Source organism: Sebastes fasciatus, chromosome 12, assembly GCF_043250625.1.
Source record: "Sebastes fasciatus isolate fSebFas1 chromosome 12, fSebFas1.pri, whole genome shotgun sequence".
Lineage (NCBI taxonomy): Eukaryota > Metazoa > Chordata > Actinopteri > Perciformes > Sebastidae > Sebastes > Sebastes fasciatus.
In genome coordinates, this window is record NC_133806.1 from 17,248,505 (window position 1) to 17,275,634 (window position 27,130).

General features: G+C 40.5%; 2 protein-coding genes across 6 annotated transcripts in view; one reads left to right on the plus strand and one right to left on the minus strand.

Annotated features, from left to right (window-relative positions):
* The window catches only part of abcb4 (ATP-binding cassette, sub-family B (MDR/TAP), member 4), a 61,347-nt gene extending 51,914 nt beyond the window's left edge, over positions 1–9,433 (plus strand). The window contains exons 18-27 of one of the 3 annotated variants that reach the window (XM_074653688.1): positions 361–438; positions 1,985–2,068; positions 2,209–2,412; positions 2,539–2,639; positions 2,774–2,914; positions 4,853–5,009; positions 5,110–5,307; positions 7,005–7,211; positions 7,974–8,120; positions 9,160–9,433. In XM_074653688.1, the coding sequence (XP_074509789.1) occupies positions 361–438; positions 1,985–2,068; positions 2,209–2,412; positions 2,539–2,639; positions 2,774–2,914; positions 4,853–5,009; positions 5,110–5,307; positions 7,005–7,211; positions 7,974–8,120; positions 9,160–9,366 (1,524 nt within the window). In that variant the 3' untranslated portion in view covers positions 9,367–9,433. Of the gene's footprint in view, positions 1–360; positions 439–1,984; positions 2,069–2,208; positions 2,413–2,538; positions 2,640–2,773; positions 2,915–4,852; positions 5,010–5,109; positions 5,308–7,004; positions 7,251–7,973; positions 8,121–9,159 lie in introns of those variants that run through there. The other 2 variants (XM_074653685.1, XM_074653686.1) reach the window with 2 other exon arrangements.
* A 3,678-nt stretch (positions 9,434–13,111) lies between these two features.
* On the minus strand, positions 13,112–26,272 carry crot (carnitine O-octanoyltransferase). 3 transcript variants are annotated; one of them, XM_074653689.1, is made up of 17 exons: positions 26,139–26,272; positions 24,821–24,958; positions 21,653–21,777; positions 21,374–21,555; positions 21,127–21,251; positions 20,899–21,007; positions 19,945–20,038; positions 19,669–19,794; positions 18,878–18,979; positions 18,622–18,705; positions 18,406–18,513; positions 18,170–18,300; positions 17,954–18,077; positions 17,766–17,844; positions 16,670–16,763; positions 15,143–15,262; positions 13,112–14,960 (listed from the first exon to the last, which is right to left on the minus strand). In XM_074653689.1, the coding sequence occupies exons 2-17, from the start codon at positions 24,933–24,935 to the stop codon at positions 14,840–14,842; spliced, it is 1,839 nt and encodes a 612-aa protein (XP_074509790.1). In that variant the 5' UTR covers positions 24,936–24,958; positions 26,139–26,272; the 3' UTR covers positions 13,112–14,839. The 3 variants fall into 3 exon arrangements, 2 of the variants coding, with proteins under 2 accessions (XP_074509790.1, XP_074509791.1); XR_012596183.1 differs by lacking the exons at positions 13,112–14,960; positions 15,143–15,262; positions 16,670–16,763; ... (5 more) ...; positions 18,878–18,979; positions 20,899–21,007 and having other exon boundaries at positions 19,739–19,794; XM_074653690.1 differs by lacking the exons at positions 13,112–14,960; positions 15,143–15,262; positions 16,670–16,763; ... (6 more) ...; positions 19,669–19,794; positions 19,945–20,038 and adding an exon at positions 20,130–20,626.
* Between the last annotated feature and the right edge of the window lie 858 nt (positions 26,273–27,130).

A 27,130-nucleotide genomic window follows, 5' to 3' on the forward strand; every position in this document is an offset into this window, starting at 1 on the left:
GTATATGTACTGGACAGACATGAGAGTGGTATCAGTCTTCTCATCTAACTCTTGGCAAGAAAGCAAATAAGCGAATTTCCCAAAATGTTGAACTGTTTCTTTAAACATATATGCCCAAACCCAAAATATTACAAAAAAAAAGAAATTACCAAGAATGGTTAAAAATATGGAAACCTTGATACCGATCAACAAGCTTACAGTGTGATATTACATGCCTCTACAAGTGTCACATGGACACACACAAATGCTTTATCCAGATGATAGTATTGCAGTATAAACACATGTAGGTGCTGTGATAGTCACAGAAGTTCATGTCAATGTGCAGGTGTGCTCATGTCTTCTGTCTATAACATTTAACAGGGCTTCTGTTTTGGTAAATCTGGAGAGATTCTGACCCTTAAACTGAGACTTGGGGCCTTTAAGGCCATGCTGAGACAGGTGAGTGTAACCTTGCCTCTCTTTCTTTCTCCTCTCCTCTGCTATCTATCTGTCAGGGCTTTTAAATTCAATTGTTACGCAGCTGTGTTGAATACTCAATTCTGATTGGTCAATCATGGCATTCTGTGGTCTGTAATTTCTTTATAACAGACCGTTGCTATACATAGCAGACCGTTTCTATGGGCATAGTTCTGATGTCTGACTCTGGCAGACCGTTTTTGTGTAAAATTATTAATTTCTTAAGCGGGATAATGTACAGCTAGTGGGTCATTGTTGTGAAAGAAACCCCTTCAGGGCGATGAGAGACCCCTCCACTTCGCCCTGTCGGGGTTTCTTTCACAACAATGACCGGCTCATTGTACATTATTCCTTACTTAATAAATAATAACTAACAATGCTTTTCCAAATTTTCACTTTGTTAATTATTAAGTAATGTTTGTTTGATATTAGGTTTTCAGGAGGACTAAAGTTAAATGGTTTTAATTCAACAGAAGTCAGAACAATGTGGCACTCAAGCTCAAAATATTAACATATTTCTGAATGCTGTTGTATACTAAAATTATTTTAATTCAAAGTGAGTGTACTCTATTTCAAGAGTGTATGGTCTTGCAGGACTGTTGGAGGGGGCATTTGCCCATTCAGTCTACATGATGATTGTGGACTATGAAAAGGCTTACGACTGTGTACCCCGGGGAGTCCTGTGGGGGTACTCAGGGAATAGTGGGTACCGGGGTCGCTGTTACGAGCCATCTAGTCCTTGTATAACCAAAGTGAGAACTGCGTCTGTATCCCCGGCACAAAGTCTTTGCAGATGATTTAGTCTTTTGGCTTCATCAGACCGTGACCTTCAGCATGCACAGGGGCGGTTTGCAGCCTAGTGTGAAGTAGTCGGGATGAGAGTCAGTACCTGCAAGTCTGAGGCCATGGTTCTCTAACAGAAAGTGTATGAAAGTGTACGTTAATTACTGCCCCCAAGCGAGGAAGTTCAAGTATCTTGGGTCTTGTTCACGAGTGAGGGTAAAATGGAGCGGGAGATGGACAGGCGGTTCCGGTGCGGCATCAGCAGTTATGCAGGCGTTGTACAAGACCACTATGGTGAAGAGGGAGTTGAGCTGGAAGGCAAAGCTCTCGATCTACCAGTCCAGCTACATTCCAACCCTCACTTGTGATAATGAGCTTTGGGTAGTGACTGAAAGAATGAGATTGCGGATAGTGCTGAAATGAGTTTACTTCGTAGGGTGGCTGGGCTCAGCCTTCGAGATAAGGTGATGAGCTCTGACATCTGATCAGAATGCCTCCTGGACGCCTCCCTTTCGAGGTTTTCTGGGCACGTCCAACTGGTAAGAGACCCCTGGGTAGACCGCTGGGTAGACCCAGAACACGCTGGAAAGATTACATATCTCGTCTGGCCTGGGAACGCCTCGGGGTCCTCCAGGAAGAGCTAGAAAACATTGCTGGTGAGAGAGACGTCTGGAATTCCCAGATGGATGGATGGATTCTATTTATTTTCAAGGCCAATGGAAATTGTTAATCTGTTTGCTTGTAGGACCTTGGCTGGTTTGACGACCCCAAAAACAGTGTTGGAGCGCTCACTACGAGACTGGCCGCAGACGCAGCCCAAGTACAAGGGGTTAGTCTCAACAGTGGTCTCACACACAGACACACACACACAACTAACAAAGCTATTTGCCAAAGATGACCACAATGAATCGTCTCAGAAAATCAGTGATCTTGTAATCTGCTTTGTTCCCATCTTTCATGTCTGCTCAGGCTACAGGTGTACGTTTGGCCATGCTGGCCCAGAACACAGCCAACCTGGTTGCCAGTCTGATCATCGCCTTTGTCTACGGCTGGGAGCTGACCCTGCTCATCCTGGCTTTGTTGCCCTTCATGGTATTGACTGGAGCTGCGCAGATGCAGGCACTCACCGGAAATGCAGCCGAAGACAAGAAGGAGCTGGAGAAATCTGGACAGGTATTCAGTGTGGGGTGTGCCAGAGTAACATACAAATTCCTTTTTTATGACTCTAAGCACCACTTGTTAAAACACTGACCTTGTGATATACAGTAGATGTAATGTTTGTATGGTTTGTAATTACAGATTGCTACAGAGGCCATCGAGAATATCCGTACTGTCGTCTCTCTTAACAGAGAACCCACGTTTGAGTTCTTGTATCAGGAAAACCTCGAAATACCACACAAGTATGAGAAATTAAACCACAGATCCATCATCTCCATGGGATATATGAACACAAATTATATATGTATTTTAATAAAATTTGATTAATTTGAAGAGTGATCTTTCTGATGCCACCTTTCTCTGACTCTCTGTACAGGAACTCACAGAAAAATGCCCATGTGTATGGTATTACCTTCTCCTTCAGCCAGGCCATGATCTACTTTGCTCAAGCAGCCTGTTTCCGCTTTGGAGCTTGGCTCATTACGCACGGAAGGATGGATTTTGAGGGAGTATTCTGGTAAGTAAACAGACAGTATGACTTTGTCTTGTCTCTTAATCTGGAGATCAAATATTAGTTATATTAGTTAAAATTAGTTATATTAGTAGTTTGTGGCTCAGAGGAAGAGCAGGTCGTCCACCAATCGGAAGGTCGGTGGTTCGATCCCCGGCTCCTCCGGTCACATGTCGATGTGTCCTTGAGGAAGACACTTAAACCCAAATTGCTCCCGAAGGCATAGCCATCGGTGTGTGAATGAGTATTTCGATTAGATCCTGATGAGCAAAGTTGGCGCCTAGCATGGCAGCCTCTGCCATCAGTCTATGAATGGGTGTGTGAATGGGTGAATGCTGACATGTAGTGTAAAGCGCTTTGAGTAGTCAGAAGACTAGAAAAACGCTGTATAAATGCAAGTCCATTTACCATACTAATATTAGTTTGATAGACAAGATGAACAGTTTGCATGTACTCAGAGGTTATAGCAGCATACAGTAAAAGTAAGAATAACGCATTCCTGTTGGGATGAGAAGCTGTTTATATGGCCTTTAATCATTAACCAACGTGAATCTTAACTAAATTTCATGGCAATCCATCCAATATTTGTTAAAGGTGCTAAACATAGGATTGTGATTATTTCTGTTGCCTCTCAACGGCTCTCAACATGGTAAAGGCGAGCCAGCGGCTCACAGCTAACAGTGCAAACAATGGCGAAAGTGCTGACAGCTATAATAGTGGTTACCTGGAGGGACCGGAGGACAACTGCGTTATCAGCTGTAGGCTAACCGCCGTATGAGAGCAGGGCATGCTCACATGCACAAACATGCACTAAAAGCAAATATGGCCGGCCCGTCTACGTCAACAAAGCAAGGAGAAACTTGGATTAGAACACACAGAGGGAGAGAGACTTCATTCTCTGCTCAGGCAGACATTACTCCTTTATATCTTAACATAGCAAATCATTGTTTGCTGCTATATTGATGCTTTGGATATCAAATTTAGCACCTGTAAGAATTCTCACTGAAAACTACAAATGTCAACCTCATGATGGCGCTAGGAACAGTCAGGGGATTATCAACGTCAGTAAGATTTATCCTCTGGGCAACATGAAAATTTCCAATAGTTGCCGAGCTATTTCAGTCTGAACCAAAGTGGTGGACAGACTGACCGACCATCACTGCCATCCCTAAAGCCATGTTGCTAAAATGGTCCTAAAACCCAGAAATGAGCACTTATGGCTCCCTCGTCTGGAAGTCAATGTGATTTTTGAATGGGTTTTTAGTTAGATGCCTGAAAAAAAGTCACAAGTTTAAGAGATTTCAACATTTTGTTCTACGATACAAAATACATCAGTAAATATCCCACTCATGAATTTTGAAGTTTTTACGTGTTTTAAAAAAGGTGGTTGCTAACAAGTGGCTAAATGAGAGTACAAAACGTCATCACGTTAACTCGAGCACCTTTACAGCCTTGTTTATACTCGCGCTGATGTGACCGTGGTGTAGTTTGTTTATAACGTTAGCTTTTTACTTCTGGTGATTGCATTTACACCTCAAAAATCATTAAAATGGTGTTCATTTGTGGAGATTATCTTGTTGAACAAAAGGTGTAAGTGTCATGAGCGTGTGTTTGCCACAGAGTTTATTTTCTGCAATAATCCAAAACCCAATGGAAAAATACCTTTGGCTTTTGGTCGAGGGAACCGATTCTGCGATTCTAACTTCCAGGTTGGCCAACGAAAATCCGTCATCCCTGGAGCACTCAGTGAAGGGGAAATTAAAAAGGGATATTAGGAACGTTAGATGGCTAAAATGTAAAAGTAAATCGTCTTCTTCCATTCAACATTTGTTAGAACTATATTCGCTATATCATCTTTGCTTTGGTCAGTTGTCATTGGTCCATGTTAGCTTAGCTTTACGTAATCCCAGCTAAAACTAACATGCGTTTGACTTTCTCTCCCAGTGTGGTATTTGCTATTATGTTCGGTGCCATGGCTATCGGAGAGGCCAACGCCTTCGCTCCAAACTATGCTAAGGCCAAAACCTCAGCTTCCAACATCTTGATGCTGCTGAACAAAGAGCCCGCCATTGACAATCTTTCACAGGAGGGGGAAACACCGGTACATAACACAAAGCCCCACACACAGACAACAACACTTATAATACAGCTCTTTACACATGCTAACATGTTACTCTTATGTGTCTCCTTTAAAACCCCAGGACAATTTTGATGGTAACGTGCACTTTGACAATGTTAAGTTTAACTACCCATCGCGCCCTGATGTGCCCGTCCTCCAAGGGCTGAATCTGACGGTGAGAAAGGGAGAGACTCTGGCCTTGGTGGGGAGCAGCGGCTGTGGAAAGAGCACCACCATCCAGCTGCTGGAGAGGTTCTACGACCCCAGAGAGGGGAGAGTGGTGAGAAGACAAATACACACCCACTCTCTGTGTAACTGGCTGATAACACTTGTTATCAACACTTGCTAGGCTTATAGGCCTACTTGTACTTAATCTTTTGATCGAGATATACTAGACAAATCTCTGTAACTTGCTGATGACACTTATGTCTCTTCACCTACTGTCAGCTAGTTGGCCAGTGTGTTTATGGCTGCTTTACAGCACTGTACTGATGAGACAGGGACCGAGAGACTGTATGTGTGTTTTTATCTTTATTGCACCAACCATTTCATGTTATCTTGATGGGATTCCTTTTGTTGCTGACAGTCTTCTGAGAGAAAAAATAATAATATGTATTGCTATCTCCTGGTCTCCCATTTTCTCACAAGGTCACTACTTTAAAGCCATTCTCTCTATAAAATATTTTCAAGTGATGCATAACAAACTCACAGATCATCAGCTTATTGTTTTGGTTTGTGCTCACGGCTTACATTAATATAGTTTTCAGCTAAAGCACCCTTTCCAAAAATAAGCTTATTCAAGAGTGCTATTAGTATACTTCTTTTAAACTTAAAGGGACTGTTTGTAACTTCTTACAGGTATAAATCTACCGGGTCGGGATCCCATATGTCAGCGCGCGTGTGGCTACGCTGTTCAGACCGCTCCTCTGCCTGCCTGCACTAACACAACGCGCGCGTTCTCGTTCCACCTCACATTCATGCACGCACACTCCACACTGCAGGAGAGTTAGTTTAGACGTTTGTGCAGAAATAACTGCTGCAGCTCCTCCAGACCAACATAGGTTTTCCGTGTCTTGTGAAGTGACAGGGCTCCGCAGAGAGAAATGTTATCGTCTCCGACCGGGTGCCGGTGTCTCCCTGCGGCTGCAGTCGGAGGCGATAACGTTTCTCTTCCTGCTTCAGCCCCGTCACCGACCCGCTTTTCCTGCTTCAGCCCCGGAGGCTGAAGCAGCGGGGCTGAAGCAGGAAAAGTCAACACTATCGATCAGCAGTGATTCATGGAGAGACCTTTGGCTAGTCAGCTAACATTACTGCCAAGCAGGTGAAATATAGAGTGATATTGTGGTTTTCGCTGACGTGTGTCGCCTCACTGTTTTGAGCGATGCTCGTTCATGTCTATTTAGAGCGAGCAAGCGCGAGCCTGACGCTGACTTTCGTTGACTGAAAGTTACAAATAGTCCCTTTTAAAATAAGAGTATACTTTCAGTTTACTTTTTATGTACTTATCAGAGATATACTTAACAAAAGTATATATAAGTATACTTTGCTCATACAGACAAGTATACAGAAAAGTCTAAATATACTTGGCTTATAGGCCTACTTTTACTTAATCTTTTGATCGAGATATACTTAAGAAAAGTATAATTAAGTATTCTTGCCTTGTAGGCCTACAGAAAGGTATACCTGGCTTGTAGTTGTGCTTACTTTTTGATAAAGTAGCCTATTAAAGTGTGTGGGGCAGCTATTTTCAGCTAAAAAGCTCTTAAAGCCCACTGCACACTACCTGCTCAGCACTAACCAGCACACAGACAAAGATAGCAACTAGCTGGTGAACATAGTGGAGTATTTAGCAGCTAAAGAGTCAGATATTATACTCAGGAGTTGGTGGAGACCAAACAAATTCAGTTATTGCATGTTTTAGACATCAAGCCCCACCACTCCTTCTACAATAATTACTGCTACCATTTTCTCCTTCAGCTGCTGGACAATATGAATGCAAAAAAACTGAATATCCACTGGTTGAGATCTCAGATAGGCATCGTATCACAAGAACCCGTGCTGTTCGACTGCACCTTGAGCGAAAACATCGCCTATGGAGACAACAGCCGCACTGCAACCCAGGCGGAGATAGAGGAAGCTGCTAAAGCAGCCAACATTCACAGCTTCATAGAAGGCCTGCCAAAGGTAACTGCTGGGATGTTACACTAATGATCTGTTCTCAGTCATGACATAGCTGGAAATAAAAGGGCAGTGTGATGTTTTCATATCAAGCAGTTCTTTACAACATCTCACAACAGCCCTCTACTGGCAAATTGGGATATGGTGTTAAAAATTCAATAGATCTCTCTTTTCAGAATAAGAGTCCCTGTTACTTTATTTTACGGGTCCATCATTTCTTAATAATTTCCTAGGAAGTTTCCATGGATGAAATATGCAATTTGGCACTAATTATAGGTAAAGTAATGTAGACACAGTGTTCAAATTAGTGCATTTCTAATCAATCAATTTCAAGTAATAGCTTGATTGAATATTGTAGTGAGTGCGGAGTAGGTCAGCTGAACATGCAAAAATGTTAAATATGTGTAAACACATATGGAAAGTAAAGTTTCCAATAATTAATAAATAATGGATGAATATTTTAATAAAGATTTAATGTAGCAGTTCTTCCAAAAAAATTATCTCAGTCAACAACTGCTTATGAACTCAACTAAATAAATCGTAACTAAAATAACAGTCTTAGACCCGTCTCTCTATTTTCATTATAAGTAGTACCAACATGGTTCTTTCTAGGAAACTACTGACCCGTCAAATGAAGTGCTTCCAGACCATTTCTTAGTACAAAGTATTTACAATGAAAACTGTTCACAGTGAGGTGTGTGGATTACAGGATGCTTCTGTCAATATTTTGGTAACACGTGCCTCCTCTCTCTCTGCTTGTATGAGCAGAAGTATGACACTCAGGCAGGTGATAAGGGAACGCAGCTGTCAGGTGGCCAGAAGCAGCGTGTGGCCATAGCTCGAGCCATGCTGCGCAACCCCAAAGTGTTGCTCCTGGACGAGGCCACCTCCGCACTCGACACTGAGAGTGAGAAGGTGAGTGTTGGGAAGGGGGAATGAATCCTTCCCACTAATGATGCTGGTACCAGTTAGACCAATGAGCAGGAAAATGGGAATACAAAAATAAGCTAAATTAGTTATTTTGCTGAAATTGTACTTGATTAAAATTATGTGTAAGTATATTAAGTGGAAGGGCTGCACGGTGGTGCAGTGGTTAGCACTAGCACTGGCGCCTCACAGCTAGAGGGTCGCAGGTTCAAATCCGGCTTGGGGTCCTTCTGTGTGGAGTTTGCATGTTCTCCCCGTGTTAGCGTGGGTTTTCTCCGGGTACTCCGGTTTCCTCCCACAGTCCAAAGACATGCAGGTTAGGTTAATTGTTGACTCTAAATTGCCCGTAGGTGTGAATGTGTCTGTCTCTATGTGTCAGCCCTGTGATGGACTGGCGACCTGTCCAGGGTGTACCCCGCCTTCGCCCAATGTCGGATGGGATCGGCTCCAGCCCCCCCGTGACCCCTAACGGGATAAGCGGTTGCAGATGGATGGATGTATTAAGTGGAAATTCGGTTATGCATTGCAAAAGACAAAATTGAACTGTTAGATACAGTGTTAAATTATATATTTTTATGTGATTATAAAAGAGGAAAAATAGAGTAAAGCTTTGATATTTCCCCAATTTGGGATTAATAAAGTCTATCTATCTCTCTATGTATACAGTATTTATATATATCTATATTTATGTTTCCTCCATAAAATAATGGAAATTACTGTGCTCCTATCCTAATCAACCAACACTGATTACAAAGCATAAGATATAAATACCCATAGAGATTACACCGGAAATTAAAACTGTAAAGTATGTACTCTCAGATTTTTCTCTCTGTCTTTTAGCATCTCTCACCATCTTGCTAAACCTTGAGCCTCTTTAAAACACTACAGGGTAGTCTCATATATATATAAATATATATATATATATATTAAAAAAATATATATATATATATATATATTAAAAATATATATATATATATATACACACATAGTTTATGTGAGGTCACTGTCGTCATTCTGCTCTTTCCAGGTGGTGCAGGAGGCGTTGGACGAGGCCAGTAAGGGCAGGACATGTATCATTGTGGCCCACCGTCTATCCACAATCCAAAACGCAGACCGCATCGTTGTCTTCAACGGAGGAGTGGTGGTTGAACAGGGGACACATCAACAGCTGCTGGCCGAAAAGGGAGTCTACCACATGCTGGTCACCACACAGATGGGCCACGGGAGTGAATAAGAGGACGGGGAGAGGACACAAGCAGCAATACTACACCGATTGTTTTTTATTTTCATGTTTCCAGAGATATTTACACTGTTAAGAATTTCCCAGTAAAATAACAGTAAAGAACTGGCAGCAGGGTTGCCATTATTCTACTGTAAAATTAACATTATTATACTGTCGCTGAAATTTACAGCTTTGTACTGTTAATGAAAAATACAGTATATACAGGTTTTTTGATTAATTTCACAGTATTTTATAGTTAATTTACTGTTTAAAGATACATTATATAGCTGTTTTTCCCCTTTCTTTTACATTATCTTACTGATTTGTTTTAATGCACTATTTAGGTTGTATTTTTTACATACATTTTAATAAACATTATTTTTTGCCTATATGAATCGACTTAGCAGGTTACAGACAAAGGAATAGTCACACTAAATACAATTAAAGGCACTTGTTAAGAAAAAGGCTATAATTAAGGCTATGATGCCCAAAATGTCTGTCTATATGGCTACAAGCACAGAATGCAAACCATAAAAACATGTGAGTGAAGAACAGAGCTAATTCACTGCTTTTACAATCATGTACAATGTGTGAGAAAAGAACATCTACAGCTTATCTTATTGCACTTTACTTTTTATTTTCATATGAAGTTCAACACAGCGCCAACAAAAACCTGACACAGAAAACAAACCAAATTTCAGAAGAAATAGCATTTCTGAAGACATCTGTCAATCTTACTAACCTTACTTTGTGGAACAGCTACAGACAGTTGAGCTATATCATAGTTAAAACAAAACTCTCAAATAATATTTTGCCTTATATCATAATGAGCACCAACACCACCAGACATGTGACATCATGTCCAAGTATGAATATTCAGTCTCTAACAAGGCACATGGATAAGTGTGGAAGTCCAAGTATTGGGCGATGGTCGGGGAGTGAGTTAGTGAATGACTTATGGCCCACTCAAAGACACCAGTTCTCTCAATCCAGCCTTGGTAGCCCGCTGACTGTGTGAGAGAGAGATATATGAGTTCCAACACAACTTTCATTGTAACTTCTCACATAGAAAATCAGCGTGTGTAGCCCTCATTTCCTCTTATCATGTATGTAATGTAAACTCACCATTTTAAATGAAGTCCCACTCAAGTCCATGAGTCCCATCAGCAGAGTGGATACATGTGGATATACGGTTGTAGTCTTGTCTTGTAGCTCGTGAATTTGCCAGTTTTCTTTGAGAAGACTTTGCCATGTCCATCCTTGGTGCCTCTCTCAGGGTTTATTCCTACGGTGCACCTGAAAAATGATAGTGTTTCTTCAGGTACTGTGTAAAAATCAAGTTGTGTGAATCACTTAGATTAATGCCACAATAAAAATACAGGTTTTACTGAAAGTATCTAACCTTGAGATTAACTTGAGCGTGCAGGTGTAGAAGGTGGAAAATAATGCAGCAAGCCCCATCAAGAAGGTGGGCTGGATCCCCTCACATATGAAGTGGCCCTCAAGGCTGACCATCCAGCGCCAATAGCTTCCTGCTGTTTCACCTGAAACTTAGAAAGAATTTTCCTCAGTCAACTTCATGGATTTTTAGTCAATGTTTGAAATGAATTGTGTTGAGTGGTGTGCATTACTGGTTGAGAAACCGTTTTTTGATCAATTATGAATATTCTGACCATCTGATCTATAGAACATGTGGTTTTCAGATATCATTCAAAAACACTAGTTAGCTAGTAAATAACCTTGCCTTCAATTTTGTATCTGCTCTGCTGAATTACCACCCAATAACCAACATGCACTGAAGTCTTAATGCTACTTTAAATGTTGAAGGGACTTCCATAGACTGTAAAATGTATACACCGTCGTTATGCATGAATTCACTGGCAAAATACATGTGTCAGCACATTAACTTAGATATTAACTTGAATACATAGATATTAAAATGAGCTCCTTGTGTTGTCCGATTAATGTGCAATCATCTGTGAAATTCTAGCTAGCTGTTGAATCCCTCTATCATGACATGCACATATTCTGTAATGCAAACTAACTGGAAACATCACTGATAACCTTTGCACAGATTTATTAATTAAATAAAATTACTACTTACCAAATAATCAGTAAGATGGGAATGGATGAAGAAAAGAACGGATCCAGCCTCACATGTGCAGATCAGGTGAAATGCTCTTCCCAGAATTAAAAAAATACTGCATCAAACTGTTATTCATGATACTTTAGACTGTTGATCAGCAGTAAAGTGCTGTTTTTTAAGAATACATTATAGTTCAGTTAAAAAACGGCCTATGAGCATAATTTAACAGATTTTCTTTTGTATTAACAGTAAAGCACTGTTTTTAGCAATAACAGGTTAATACTGTTGAAATTCTGCTGTAAATTAACAGCAATTGTTTACAGTGTATGATTCACTGCCCAGCTTCAGTGGAACAGTTCAGGTTCAGACCGGAGCAGACACAGGTCTAGGTCTGACTGTCTCGCGGCTTGTTTGGAGATTTGACTCAATGACCTTTTAGCCTTGTAAGAATCTTTAGCCCCTTTCACACAGCCTGTTCAAGGCGGGACTGTTGCGCTATTATTCCGCCTCGCTGTTCTCTATGAAATACACAGAGACGGAATTTGGGGACAGAGTTGTTCCGCCGCTGAGCCGGAAGCAGAGGTAGTCACAGAGACGAGCTAATGTCTGTGTAAAAGGGACAGCCGGCACGGCAGGACTACACCCACAAACTACGAGCTGTTGTGTTAAACGTCACACCCCTTTTTGCTCCTGTGATGCCGGTGCGCTATCTAAAATCACACACTGGGGCGGCATTATGTTATTGTGTTTGGTTCAGTTTGAAAAAGCAAAGCCGGCGCAACGGCGGATCTTGTTTTCGGCGGCATTGCAGAATCTGTGTGAAAGGGGCTTCTGTCTTGCAGCTGAAAGTCACCTTTCAGTCAAAAAGCCAAGTCTACCCCCTGTACAATAGTTTTGACATGTGACAGTAGGAGAAGCACAGGTGTAAATATGAAATGAATGGCTGAATTCTATTTAGCTGCCTCAGGTTCAGGCTCCTGGTACTGTGCATGCTGGCTCTGTCACAGTTTACTGGTACACCTGAATGTTATTACTAACACTTGTGTTTTTCTTATGATCACAAGTCAAAATGTCTGCTTTGAAAAAGACCTTTTGTGTTGTGCCCTCTCATGTTTCTTCGTCTTCTTCTTCCTTGTTTCTTCCAAGTTTGTGCTTCGTACACTGGGACTTATTTATTCCATATACTTATATAATACATATTTATAGCTGTTGATTTTTGGAGCCATCTTCCGTTAGGTGTTAAATACAGACAAATGTACAGAGATTAAAGCGAACAATACACTGGATATATTTTGTATCATAGAGGGCATCACGTATACCTGTGACACTGGGATCATCGTCACAAATATGTTATGTTCTTACAGTATTTGTATTCAGGCAATTCTTTGATAATTACTTTATTGATTGTTTGTCATGATGCCGTCTATCTTTATTCACAGTCTTCCTGAACAGTTTAACTCAGGTAAATATTGTCTACACAGGCTGTGCAGATTTTAATTTTTATTAATGCACTTTGGTCGCAATCACTAGGAATCTTATTTTGTTTCTATAAATGCAAGGAATTACTAAATGTTTTGTAGAATATGCTTATATGTAACTATTTAAGTTTTATATTCAGTTATTGAACCATCATCTCATTTTAACATTTAATCATTTGACGGGACAATCAAACAGATAGAAATCTCTTAGCTTTATTTTGTCAGTACAACTTTGTTACATTTCCAAAATCACATAAATTTAGCATTTTTGCAATAGTAAAAATTTATTTAAGATTTTAAATATTAAGCTGTTTTCTTTTGGATATTTAAAAGAAGTACAGTCTTATTCACATTTTGCCATTTCCAAAGGTTTTTGTCAACATCATCAATCACAAAGATTAGATGCAGAGGAGATGTGATGTGAAAAATCTCAATTTTTAAGGTTCATTTATGTTTTACAGCAGTCATCTTGATATAAACTCATATGAATATTCTACCAACTTGACAGACAGAGCAGAGAACACAAATAAAGGAAAGCTGCATAGTTAGTTCTGCATTTTGAAGGCCATCCATTACATGGTGTTTCTAACGGACTCAGAAGTTCATTCAGTGAACGAGGTCTTTTTTTCTAGCAGCGGTCAGATTTTGTAATGAACATTTTTGGATTGGCCTAGATCCATGGTACCTCTCAGCTGTTGATTATGTATCAAAGGGCTTCTTATGATGTTATTTATTTATTTGGTGTACTGTAAATACTGTGTTTTTGTTGTTTTACTTGGTGGCAATCGAATTTCCCCACGGGGATCAATAAAGCTGTCTATCTATCTGATCTATCTAGTGTGCAGGCTCTATAAGGTGCAGCGACCAAGTAAGTAAGGCAACAATCAGCAAATCAACAGTTTCACTGATGTTCTGAAGTAATACAAAACAATTATGCAGCATCTCAATGGATTGAAAGGCAACCCTAAAAGTTTCAAGTCAAACTAAAATTCGAAGCATTTATTTCTGGAAAGTGGAAGCAAGCAAAATATGTTAGTAACGTTACTCCCTGCATAGCTAGCGTTAGCCGTCTTTCCAGATATAGTGATGGCAAATGACCAGACTGACAAAACTCACAGTAACAGGTAGTCCTGCGACCTTAACACTATGTATGTTACCCTGTAATTCAAATAATCTACGTACATAGTCACAGAGTAACAAAGCGAGCGCTAACGGCTAACAGCTAACCAATACCTGTGTGGCTGTTGGAACTGAAGCATATTACAGACTATTTTTAGTGCCCGCCCTCTATCACAGTCAAACTTTAATTTCTTCTTTTTGTTGAGTATAATTTTGATCATATAAGGCGAAAGTCAAAACAAACACCATGAAGATATTTTGTGATTTCTAAGGAAAAATTAATTTCACTTTCAGTCCAACTTTAATAGTTGAGTACTGTTGCTGCATTACTGTAGATTTTCACCAATCCAAACATTAAACAAGGCAAATCTATTTAACTTGTATCATAGTTATTTTTGTTATGGGTTTAATTGGATTGCCTTTTATTATCACAGAAAAATCTAAGGCCAGCAGTCAAAACCATCATGAGTTATTTCCTTCATTGTCAAATATTCACCCACTGGGGGACACGCAACATAAAAAAGGTCTCTTGAGCCTTAGCATCATCTTATTTTGAATGTGGATTAATACTGTCAGGATTTAAAATGAAATACTCAATAGAATTTACACCATAATCATAAAAATCAGAGAATCAGGAAAAATATATACACTACTCAGAAAAGAACAATTTACACTAAAAGAAGTTACCTAGCCGCAATGATTCTGTTCCTTTGCATTGATCTGTGCTCAGAACAAACAGGACTGTCGCCAGCTGTCGGCTGTTAACTGAGGGTTTGTGAACTGTATGTGCATTAATGTAAAGTTATAGCTGAGATGTGGTGGCCAGGTGGAGCATCTCATGCAACGAGTTACAGAAGTTGTTGAATAGTGACGCAGCATCTGTCTCACGGCAAGATTTCCACGCTGAGATTGAGACCACAATCCTGGAGGGGAAAAAAGACGTAGTGTGGATATGATTGCTGAAAATGCGGGGAAGGTATGCACTATTTCAAACGTTGATGGTGAAAATGAAACTTGTGTTCCGTGAAGGAGCGGAACGAGGTAGTATGGGATATCACGGCCCGCGTGACCTTTATGGAAAAATGCTTATGTCTTGTCGGCCCACCTGTCATCTCTGATGCGATAGAAAAAGCCATAGCCACGGTGCACCATGGGAGCCACGGCCCCCAGAACCGTAGTGTAGCCCACCAGACTGGACGACAGCACAAAGCTACCACCACCACCACTGCAGACACAAACACAACTCAGTTACAGGCAGACAGAAAGACCTCCGTAACTCATTTCAATCTAGTGCAATGTCTTCTGCGTTGCAGTTCAGTTTATCAAACAGACCATTTATCACAATGTACGTTATAGTCTAGTAGTTGTTTTTTTTAAACCATCCCTTAAAATCTCAAATCTTTTTACAAATTTACGTAAGAGCCCACAAAAGACAAATTTGAGGCCGATGGTGATATCCGTATCATTGAGACAATCACTGCCAAAACTATATAATTTTGGCAGTGATTCCTCAAATTTGGTTATTAAAGAGTTGTGAAAAAGAGCCATGAATTTTTACATTTCAACACCTTCACTATCAAACCGTACAGTAATGGTAAATATATGATGACCATAAAATGTATTAATTTAATTAAAAAAATTAATTTTGTGATAATTAAAACATAAATAAGACCTTTAAATAAACACACAAACGCAGTACAACTAAAATATTTTAAAGTTGAATAAATTCTAGAAGAAGAATAAAAAAGAATTACCGCCACATGGTTATATGCCTCCTCCAACCAGTCAAGTTGCAATCTACATCCATGTCTGTCCAAAATGTCCAAGTGGACGTTTGTGCCAAATTTAGTGAAATTCGCTCCAGGCGTTCCTGAGATATCGCGTTCACGAGAATGGGCCGGACGTACGGACAACATGAAAACATAATGCCTTCGACCACAGCTGTTGCCGGCGTGGAGGCATAAAAATCCTGCCTTTTTGTTGCCGTAGTTTATTTCTGCATATGATCCAGCATACAGGCCTCTATGGACCTACTGTAGCTGTGAGAAGCCAATATCAGTTGATAACAAGGGGCTGCTGATATATACGACAGACATTTTGATGTGTTTTGATGAAGGACAAGGGCAAGAGTAATTAGTTTAATTCTATTTAGGTGAGCCACATGTGTATTTTGGCTCACTGAATGGCTTACTTGGACATTGTTAATGTTATTAGTTACACCTACTGTATCTAGAATTACTGCCTTGTAGTTGTATGCCTCTGCCAACCAGTCAAGTTACAGTTTACATCCATGTCTGTCCAAAATGTCATCACTTCATCATTTCATCCTATTATACATTTGTGTTAAAATTGTCATAATTAGATTATGAATTCTTGAGTTATGTCCAAAAACATGTTTTGTGAGGTCACAGTGACCTTGACCTTTGAGCACCTAAATCTAATCAGTTCGTCTTTGTGTCCAAGTGGACGTTTGTGCCAAATTTGAAAATATTCCCTACAGGGCTTCTTGAGATATCTCATTCATGAGAATGGTACGGATGTATGTACGGGCAACCCGAAAACACGGTGCTACCGGCCACGGTTGTCACTGGCACGGAAGCATAAAAAACATAAATTAGCTTTAAGACAGTACCTCTTTGCATAGAGGGGATCCATGAAGAGTTCTGGAGTAGGACGTCCCTCCTCTTTGGCGATAAGATACAGCCCAAGAAGATGCCTGTCAAAACCTGGCAACAATGTCACAAAATCACATTGATTAATATCAGAAACACAAACATGAGTGCTCTGCCCATTAATATCTAAACAACATGTAACTCTGGGCCATATAAACATTGAAGCCTCTGAACCCCCACACAGGTGTTTTCATGTATTCTGGCTGATTAGACTTCTGCTCAGGTTGAAGGTGGGTAGAGCCTTGATGGGAATTCATTTGGTCATAAATCTTCATCTACCAATAAGAATGATAAAGGTGTAATTTGTCACACTCTAACAGGTGCAACAAAGCGAAGAAAAGATCTCTTCTCGCATTGACTACTGTAACGCACTTTTCTCCTCATTCAGTATGTCTGCTCTTGGTTATTGGATGCATAGTCAGACTCCTGCATATGTGGCTGAAATACTTTTAGCCACATTATTAATCAGCTCGCTCGCTTATGAATTATGGGGGGTATGGGATAAACAGATTGCGCCACGCCCAGTTGCCTAGAAACGGCTATTGCTAAGGCGTCTTTTGATAAGCAGGCTGCCATGTCATGAGGTAGAGCTAGCTAGCAAGCAAGACAGATAGATTTTGGATTCTGCAATGACATAGCCTAAATGTAAAATTAATAACCCCAGAAACGGAATTTTAATTTTACTTATTATTTAAAGAAACAGATGAAAATGAACAACTTAACAGCTTCCAGAAATTACATCTTTGTGAGTGCTGATGGGTAAAAATGCCAACTCTGTAATTTGTAATCACTATCAATTGAATTTATTGTGTTTTATAGAGCAATGTTTTCACTGTTTGGAATTTGCTTGCAGTAAAAACTACAAAAAATCTGACTCCTGTCCTCAATCTTGTGTTTGGAAGTGTTTTACTTTATTATAGCTGTGCACCTACATACACACATAGTGAGGGTCGAGGAAAAGGGATTTCCATAACAGCATAATGAGAGCTGCTCAGAAAGGGTGAACAGTGATATGTGGAAATATTAGAAAATTACATGTGTGTAAAGTGAACTAACCTTTTCCTTCCTGAGCTTCAGCCATCAGTTTGTTGTGTTTATTGAAGGCTAGCAGCATGGCTTTCCTCTTGGCATCAACCTGACAGAAAAATGTTTATGTACTATGTCAAATAAGCAAAGACTGCATCCACCTCCTTCCTCTGTGTGATTTTGCCACAGTGCAGTGTTTCAGACATGCACGCACTCACATCACACCTGGGGTCCATCATGGCTTTACACCAGTTCACAGCCTCCTGGGTGCAGGATCGCATCGTCTCCGTCCTGCCGTGGTAGAACTTGCGAGTCATTGCTGTCTCATAACAACTTCCTGGCCTGTGAGGGGTAAGAAAGACATCCAGGGCCATTCACTTCACAGACTTCAAACATCAGTAAAGTCATGGTCATATTTTTTAACCAGTTCATACCTTTTGTGCATTTTCTGGTAGGCCAGCTGCATTGCTAGTTGAACAAAGGTGTCTGGGTGCAACTTCTTCTGTTTGATGGCTGCTTTTCCAAACGCTGTGAAGGCGTAACACACAATCTGCAGGTCCTGTGTCTGTAAAACCAGCGACAGAGTGGACATCCACAGAGCTGTGACTATGGACAAGTCAGTTTGCATCAGGCTTTTTCTACTATAGTTTGGTGTTTAATACCGGCTTACCGACTCAAGGTATTGCTGTTTGGCGTGGCTGATGTAACTCTGGACTTTCTCGTCAACAGTAAACACCAGCTCCTCAGGACGGGGTACGGGTCTGACTGCGTCTGAGCCCTAAAAAGCATAGACATCAATGTGTGAAAAGTGGATGGATACATTTAAATTAAACTAACAAGAACTGTTTAAATGTATGTACAGAATCAAGTAATAGTCAATGTTTACCTTCCATTTGCCTTCTGTAACTTTGATTTGCTGGTCCAGATACCAACACATAGACACCAGTACCATGGCATCATATGGTGAATGCTGCAAAACAATTTGATTTAACCCCTTAAGAAGTATGTTTTGTATTTAAGAATTATTTGCTTTTGGACAGGAACTATCCAAGATGAGCAGCATGAAAATCATGAATCTATAAACGTGTCATATAGTGTATCTTCAAACTCCTCTAGCATGAACCACACACATACAAACTCACATCACAAGTGGATGCAAAGGTGCCATCTGTGAACACGAGTGAATTGTACGATTTGTCACCCCAGCGGATGGTGGGGTTGCCTGTAAGGGCTTCCAGGGTCACCTGTGTTCAGAATTTAAAAGTCACACAATCAGAAGCACAACTCTTTCCTTTTAAAAAACAGTGAACATTAAAGCTACAGTTGGCAACTTTAATAAAAATAAGTTTTTGGTATATTTGCTCAAACTGTCACTCTATCCTGACAGTAATGCATGAGACAGATAATCTGTGGGGAAAAAATCAGGTTCCTGTGGCTCCTCTTAGTGCTCCTAATGGGTCCTGGTTTGTGACCTGGCCGCCATGTTGTAAACAGTCGAGCCAATACCAAGCGCCGTCCACCGGCTGGAGCAAACTATCTAATTTTACAGATAAACAGTACACTACAAGATGTGTCTGGAAACATCTGAGGAGAGAAATAGGTATTACAGTAACAGAATCTTGATTCATATTTGATTAGCGCTGCCTAGTCCGACAGTTTGATCAGAGTTCACAAGCTTCACGAGTAGTGATTGGCAGCTGCGTTAGAGACTCCTCGGCTCTGATTGGTTGATTTTCAACAGGCGCAGTTGAATCTCTCAGTTGAATGGCATGAGGAGCACTAAGAGGAGGCAGAGTCACAGATTATTTCTCTCATATACTACTGTCAGGATGACAGTTTGAGCAAATATGACAAAAAGTTATTTTTATTAAAGTTACCATCTGTAGCTTTAAGTCATGAAATCATAAATAATTAAACTTTGTGCAGCCCGTACATTTGTGTAGTTCTCTGGAGTAGAGTAGGGTTTTGTTTCATCCAGAGATAAGACGAACAGGCTGCTCTGGATGGTCTCCAGGATGGTGTTATTGTGTGGATCAATGTTTATTAGATGCTCCCTGGCCTGCAGAGAGAGTAAACAGATAAATGCTGACAGTACCGATCCTCAAGTATGCTTTTGTGACAGAACTTTTTTCACAAATGTGATCTATAATCTGGTTTAGAGCTTATTCACCAAGATGAACAACACATCTTCACATGTGAGCACCCCTACCTGCGCCCAACGAGTCCTTTCCTCTGAGGTGAGAACAGCCACTCCATCTCCCTCTGGCTCTCCCTCACAGCACTCTTTCACATAGCTCAGCTGCCTATACAGGTTAACACAGAAAATGGATAGATGGATTAACCAATGAAAAATATTTTTCTATATATTTTAGGACCGTTGAGATGCTGTGCATCATGGTTAATGTGGTTAAAATATGTTCTCGTGTCTCTTCCTCGCATCTCTCTCTCTCTATCGCATTCCTGTTGGGAGGAGCTAAGATGCAAAGGAGAGACGTGAGGAGCCATGTTACCCAAATGGAGAGCACCTGTTGGGTGCTTTTCATTATGCTAACTTATGCTTCCTCGCATTCGCTGTTCTCCCGTGACCCAGGAATTATTTCCCCTCCACCATCATGGAGTATCTTCCAATCCCTTAAATGCACCTCGAGGAGACAAGGAGGCTTCTGGATGAGCTTAGAGCGAGGAAACTTAGGCGTATCTTATGTGGAAGTCTTTTATTAAGTGGCATGACGTATAAATGCCGCACCTCCACATGTGGCACACAGTTTGAAACAACTGATGTTGCTTAAGACTCATGCTATGGAATCAAGGATTTCTCATTTGGCAGCTTCGGCTCCTCCGTCATCGCGTCTCTTCCTCGCATCTTTCTCTTACATCCTCGCTGGGAGGAGCTATGACGTGAGTGAGTGAAGCCAGGAGACACGTTAGCATAATGAAAAGCACAGAATATCTGTTCTCCATAGATACTGTAAGTGTGGCACCCTCTTTGGGCTAATTAGTGGAATGCTATTATTTCATACTCGGTGGTAGATGAACAACGTTCCTCCATGTTTTCTAAAGTTCTATTAGCAGTGTCAGCAGCACTTGGTTCATGGCCCCAACCCATCAACAGGAAGTTTGCTCTCTTGAGTGGTGTGTGTACTTTTTGTGTGTATATCACTACCTGAGTATTTCTGGAGGAGTAAGGATTTGTCCATCACAGACTGCGTCAAATGTGAAGATCCGTCCACGACAAAACACCACCAAATGGGAGGGACATGGACCCTCACTCTCTGTGGCATAGCACAACATGCACATACACATCAGTGATATGTAAGCTGAGAAAGTGTGCTAAAGCGTATGCAGGTGTGTCTGAAGGTTAGAGATACAGTAACAGCCGAGTTTATTCTACCTGTCTTGAAGTAGTTACGAATGGTATCCTTCTTCACTCCGGGTACTTTGCAGGTGCAGAACAGCATTCTGAACTGGTCCATATCTAACGCTATTTTGCCGGCTTTCTGAGGATGCAGCCTCTCCCTAAAACATGCACATGGAAGAAATAAAAACACAAATTGCATATATATAGTACCTGACTCAATGTAAAAAGGAGAGCAACTTCTACTTAACACACCACAAAAACACAGCTTGTAATGTCTTACGTGCGGATCAGGTTCCAGTACTGTAGTGTATGCCATGTGCCAATACTGGCCCTATGCAGGTAAGTTCCCTCTTCAGGAGGCCAGCAGTGCTCAAGGTAGGGGGCCGGGCCACCAAAGTTCACATTCAGCTGAGAGGGGATGCGGACCTCCAGATACGCAGCATCTAACCACCATTCTTCCAGCTGAGGAAAAGAAAAAACAGTCAGCTAAATAAAACTTCCATGACTGAAAAAGGACATCTGTAACAGCAAACAAGACATTTACAGCTCAATTACACACCCAGTTCTTCTTTGTCCTGGCTCTCTGCAATAGTTTCAGGTGCAGCTCTTTGCCAACACCCTCTTGAAATTTCCTCACAATGTCCACTGTAGCCTTAAACTCTTCCTCAGATGCAAATGGATGAACTGATGGGAAACATGGCAATGCAAAATTAGTCAAGTATGAGCACCAGCTGCTGATCATTGTGAACATTAAACATCTTCTGTTGTAAAAACTGTGGATTTAATTCAGCTTGCAATAAATGATTCATATGAAACACACAATTATACATCCAAACTAAAACACTTGTATGCTGTTATAATATTGTAGCCAGGTGGAACTGACGTTTGGGGATGGTTGGTCCGGTCGGAACTGTAATGTGTGCGTTCCAACACCCATATTAACATACTATTTAGTATGCCAGAAAAAGATTTAGGCTATGATCCAAATCGCATACTTTTTCTTTTTACTTTTATTACATACTGCAGCTGCCCTTACAAAGTGTGTACTGTTGCATGCAGTATGCATACAATTGGGATTACTACTTCGTCATAACATGGTGCCTTGAACTTTGACCCTCTTGCTCATATACGTATATCCGCTGTGCAGAGGATTGTGGGTCAAAATAGCCAGAAAATCATGCTGTCTTGCATACTGCAAAATGCGACCAGATGTAGTAGGACATCCTGGTATTTTTGGCATACTGCATTTGACATACTGCGTATTGGGACTATGGGTGCAGTCGAAAAGTCAAAAAATGACGTCCTACTGTCTTTTCCTAACCACTTTTCCTTGACCTCAATGGAAAATATCATGAGGTCAAGGACAGATGTGAAGGCGAATTCATACAGACTTAGGAAAAGACAACCGTGGTGTTAAGAGACTTACACCAGGCTTATGATTCGACGGCGGTGGATGTTAGTGACGTGGTTCGGGCATGTGGTGAAACAACAATGTTCCGAAGATGGACTACAAAAGGTGCTGCTTCCCCGTGTGCTTTCTTAAATAGCTCCTTCAGTGACAGGCTGTGTTAAAGAGAGATACCGCTGGTCCCTCTGTTGCTGTAACACTTTACATCAACATATAATAAAGGATTATCTTAGAACATGGACAACCGGTGAAAAATATTACTTCATTACAAAGGTTGGCATTGAAATAAAAAAGGAATAACCTACAGGCTACCACAAAGTTTTATATCAATATATACTGTATATATGGTTTCCGACGCAATATTTATTTATGTTGATTATTTGTTAATTGATTGTTTATTTGTTATTCCTTTTTTGTTTTTTACTACGGTATTTGTCACTTGTTTGAAATAAAGAATTAAAAATGAAGTGAAACAAAATGTCTGTCACTGTCCACTCATTTTTATCAACATGAATCCCACTTAGTATTTGACTGTATGAAAATAATATTCAAGTTAAACATATTGTTTGTTTTCATCAACAGGCAAATGGTGCTTCGCTTTAAAAGTTGTGGCCGCAAGGAATTGTGGGACGGCATTATCTCCTTTCCTTTGGTAAAGGATGGTCCAGTGTATCCTATGCTAAAGGAGATAATAAAGGAAGCATTGAGGAAGCATACTTAGATACTTCCGGGTCATTTCACTCAGTTGGGAACCTTCCTAAGCAAAAAAGACTTTGTGACCACAGCCTATGTATTGGGACAGACTAAATCTTTTTCTGGCTTACTAAATAGTATGGTAGTAGTTGTACTGGAACACAGTTAGTATGTCCCAAAACGCAGTATGCCTAATACAGTATGCCAAAAATACCAGAATGTCCTACTACATCTGGTCACATTTTGCAGTATGCAAGCCAGCATGCTTTTCTGGCTATTCTGACCCACAATCCTCTGCGCAGCGGGATGAGCAAGAGGGTCAAAGTTCAAGGCTTAATGTTATGAAGAAGTAGTTTGTCCCAATTGTATGCATACTGTATGCAACAGTGCGTACTTTGTAAGGGCAGCTGTAGTACGTACTAAAAGTAATAAGAAAAAGTATGTAGTTGCTGTTCCTGCGAGTAAAGTCCGGTGTGGCTGTAAGCCAGCCCATGTCGCCGTCTGTCTGGTGTGGCAACCGGAGTCGTGACATGGGCTGGCTATGATATTTAAAAACACAGTTGTAGCACAATTTGAGGTGTTGTCAACATGAAAGTTAAAATCGTCAATGTTCATAATTTTATCACACTTAAAGGGACTGTATGAACATGTATAAACGTTTTTTTAATCGTCTTTTATTGCCAATGTGTGAACAGGTTGTAACCTAACCTAAAAAATGAGAACTTCCGAGACCTTCTGGGTTTTCTCTATCAGCCTGTAGACTGCTTTTAATGTGAAGAACCCGGGCCTGTTTTCCCAGGAAAATCCAACGGATGTGACGTCATGCACGCTCACGAGTGCCTGTAACTTACGTTCGGTTAGAAGTCCGCTAACGCCAACAAACCAGCCCCCTACTACTCAGACTCCAACACAAACTCCACAGAAGCACAAAAAAAAAAAATAGTTATATCTAGTGAAGCCCGTCTTGCAAAACAGGAATGTGACCGACGTTGGGGGAAAACTAGGATCAACATCGGCCGGGCCTTCGATTCATGGAGGGACCTTCGTTTGGTTTTGGGTATCAAAACAGACTCCGAGCTGGCAAAATTCCTATTGGACAGGTAGACTAACGTTACTGCCAAGCATGTGAAATATATAGTGATATTGTGGTTTTAGTTGTCAATCATGTTCAGTCTCGTGTGTGCTGCCTCACTGTTTTGACCGAAGCTTGTTTGTGTCTACGTAGTGCGAGCACAAGTGCAAGCAACAGGATGCTGACTGTCGTTGACTTAACAGCCACAGGTGTCACTGTTAACAGGCAATTTCTCATTTTTTACATATAGTCCCTTTAACAACCACAGAGGATAAGTATTCTGAAAATTCAGTTAAGTAACACAGGGTTAAAGGTTGGGGGTCGATAAATGACAACACAGAGAGAACTGGAATGAGAGTTCATTTTTAACATTGTTCCCTTAAAACTTGCTCAATTATTAAATGAAATAAGGCAGTATAAAGGCCATGTTGAATTTTCTCAAATATTTACACTATTTGTTTGAGTAAATATTTGAAATTTGCATGTTGAACATTTACAGAATCTGAAACAGAGGAACTTGTGACACAGCAGGTTGTTCAAAGTTACTATCCTACCTGAATCCAGGTATTTCGAAAGGCTCATCTCCAGTGACGGGACAGGCAGGGACGGCAGGCTGCTTTGGTACTGGAAGGTCCGCTCTGGCAGAGACTCTGACACATTATTATCCATCTTCTCCCTGGAAGGAATTCAGACTGGAGCCACAAAACAAAACATCAGTGTCATAATACTCATAATTTTACAACTTTTTTCTCGTAAACCTATGACTTTATTCTCATAATATCATGACTTTTTTTCTCTTAAACTTATGACTTTATTCTCATAATACTATGACTTTTTTCTCTTAAACTTATGACTTTATTCTCATAATATCATGACTTTTTTCTCTTAAACTTATGACTTTATTCTCATAATACTACGACTTTTTTCTCTTAAACCTATGACTTTATTCTCATAATATCATGACTTTTTTTCTCTTAAACTTATGACTTTATTCTCATAATATCATGACTTTTTTTCTCTTGAACTTATGACTTTATTCTCATAATACTACGATTTTTTTCTCCTAAACCTATGACTTTATTTTCATACTACGGCTTTTTTTCTCTTAAACCTATGACTTTATTCTCATAATATCATGACTTTTTTTCTCGTAAACTTCTGACTTTATTCTTGTAATATCAAGACTTTATCCTCGAAAATCTCAGATTTTTTTCCTCAATGTGGCCCTTATACTCCGTCCTACCATATAGACCTACAAGAATGATAAACAAAAATGAAAATGTAAACAAAAAAACAGTTATTCATTTCCATGTTTATAAATCCACAGAGAGTCACTGGAGAGGAGCTCAAGAGCTGCAGGTGGCTGAACCCTTACCCCTGACATACATGATACCTAAGCAGGTGTACAAAGTTGACAGATAAGAGCTTTGCATTTTACAGTCTGTTTAGCATATTACCTTTAAGGGTGATGCCTTTTACTGACAGTTGTAATATCCCACAGTTCTATTTTGCAGTATCATAGCAACGTTAGTCTCATTCATAAGCTCCTTTTACGACCACAATACTGGATAAATGTTGTTAGTGTAACTTCGTTTTCAGTGTCCAGTTCAGTAGAAATACAGACAAGTAACCTGCGTGTTGAAAGCATTCATATAAACAACCATTTACTGGTTTATTACTGCTAGTTAACTGAACCGGATCTGAAGTTTACAGTAAGCTCCAGTAACGTCAATACGGTTCACCGTTATTAGCTGGCTTAATCTCGCCGGCGGTTATTGACTAAATCAACCGAAATGTTTGACATGTAATTAGGTAAAGTTGATTTAAAAAAAACGTTCCTAGCTTTCACACACAGTGCGTCTGTTAGCTCACCTTCTTCAGGATGTGTTGACTTTAGCTGACTGCATCCACAGACTGGTGAAGTTCAGTCTGTTGTTATTGTCCCGCAGCACAACGCAGTAGGGATGTGTCGATCACGAACGAGTCGGTTCAAAGAGCCGGCTCTTTTAAGTGAACGATAATGGTACGTGTCCACAGGGGCGTTTTTTATCGGGAGGGGACAGTATGGAGGCTCGTTTGGAAACGTTCTTATCTTATTTCACGAAAATATTTCACCGAAATTAGTTTCTGAAAACATTTCAGGCGAGAAATAAGCCATGCAGTTGATGAATCTGTCTTTATTTTGGATCGACAACATTTATTTTAAAAGATTCTCGGGAGTTTCGAGAGGCGGCGAGTCGCGCCGGACGCCGGTGATTTGCATAAACTAGACAAGCCCTCAACTATATGCAAATGAGGAGCGAGCGTCGTGACGCTCCGTTTCTCGAATCGCGACGCCACGCTACCAGAATGCATTGCGCAGATGCTTACATAGACAATGAATGGGGAGCGTGGAAAGCACAGAGCCTGTGGACATGTACCATAAGAGCCGGCTCCCGTCCGAGAGCCGTTTTTTTTTTTCTTTAAATAATTCAAGGCAGAATGATAGGATGATCTTCTCCGCGCCATGGGCACTCCATGCACTGACTGTGACTGAATGTTGTGTTAATGATGTCCGTGTGACCAATCAGGTGATGACAGACAAGGATCATACCATCAAGCAGGGAGGGGCGGAGGGGCGGAGGGGCGCTGACGGTCTACAGGTACAGAGCAGGAGGAAGAGGAGGAGAGAAAGAGAGAGAGCAGTGTGATGCGTGAATAGCAGACAAGATGAGTGACAGTTGGAAACGAAGCAACTTGTAAAATTATGGTATTCTGGAAATTATAAGGTTTAGTATAATTAAATTAAATAATTTAAGTGATAGTATGCACACATACTAATAAAAGGTCAAAACTGCACTAAATTTGGCTGAATTATAAAAGGC

Coding starts and splice junctions, on each gene's coding strand:
- crot (XM_074653689.1), bottom strand. CDS start 24,935: ATGGATAATAATGTGTCAGAGTCTCTGCCAGAGCGGACCTTCCAGTAC. Junction 18,706..18,877: donor CCTTTGCATCCACTTGTGAT/GTGAGTTTGTAT, acceptor ATTGTTTTGCAG/CATTCACCATATGATGCCAT. Junction 18,301..18,405: donor AACAGCAATACCTTGAGTCG/GTAAGCCGGTAT, acceptor CTGGTTTTACAG/ACACAGGACCTGCAGATTGT.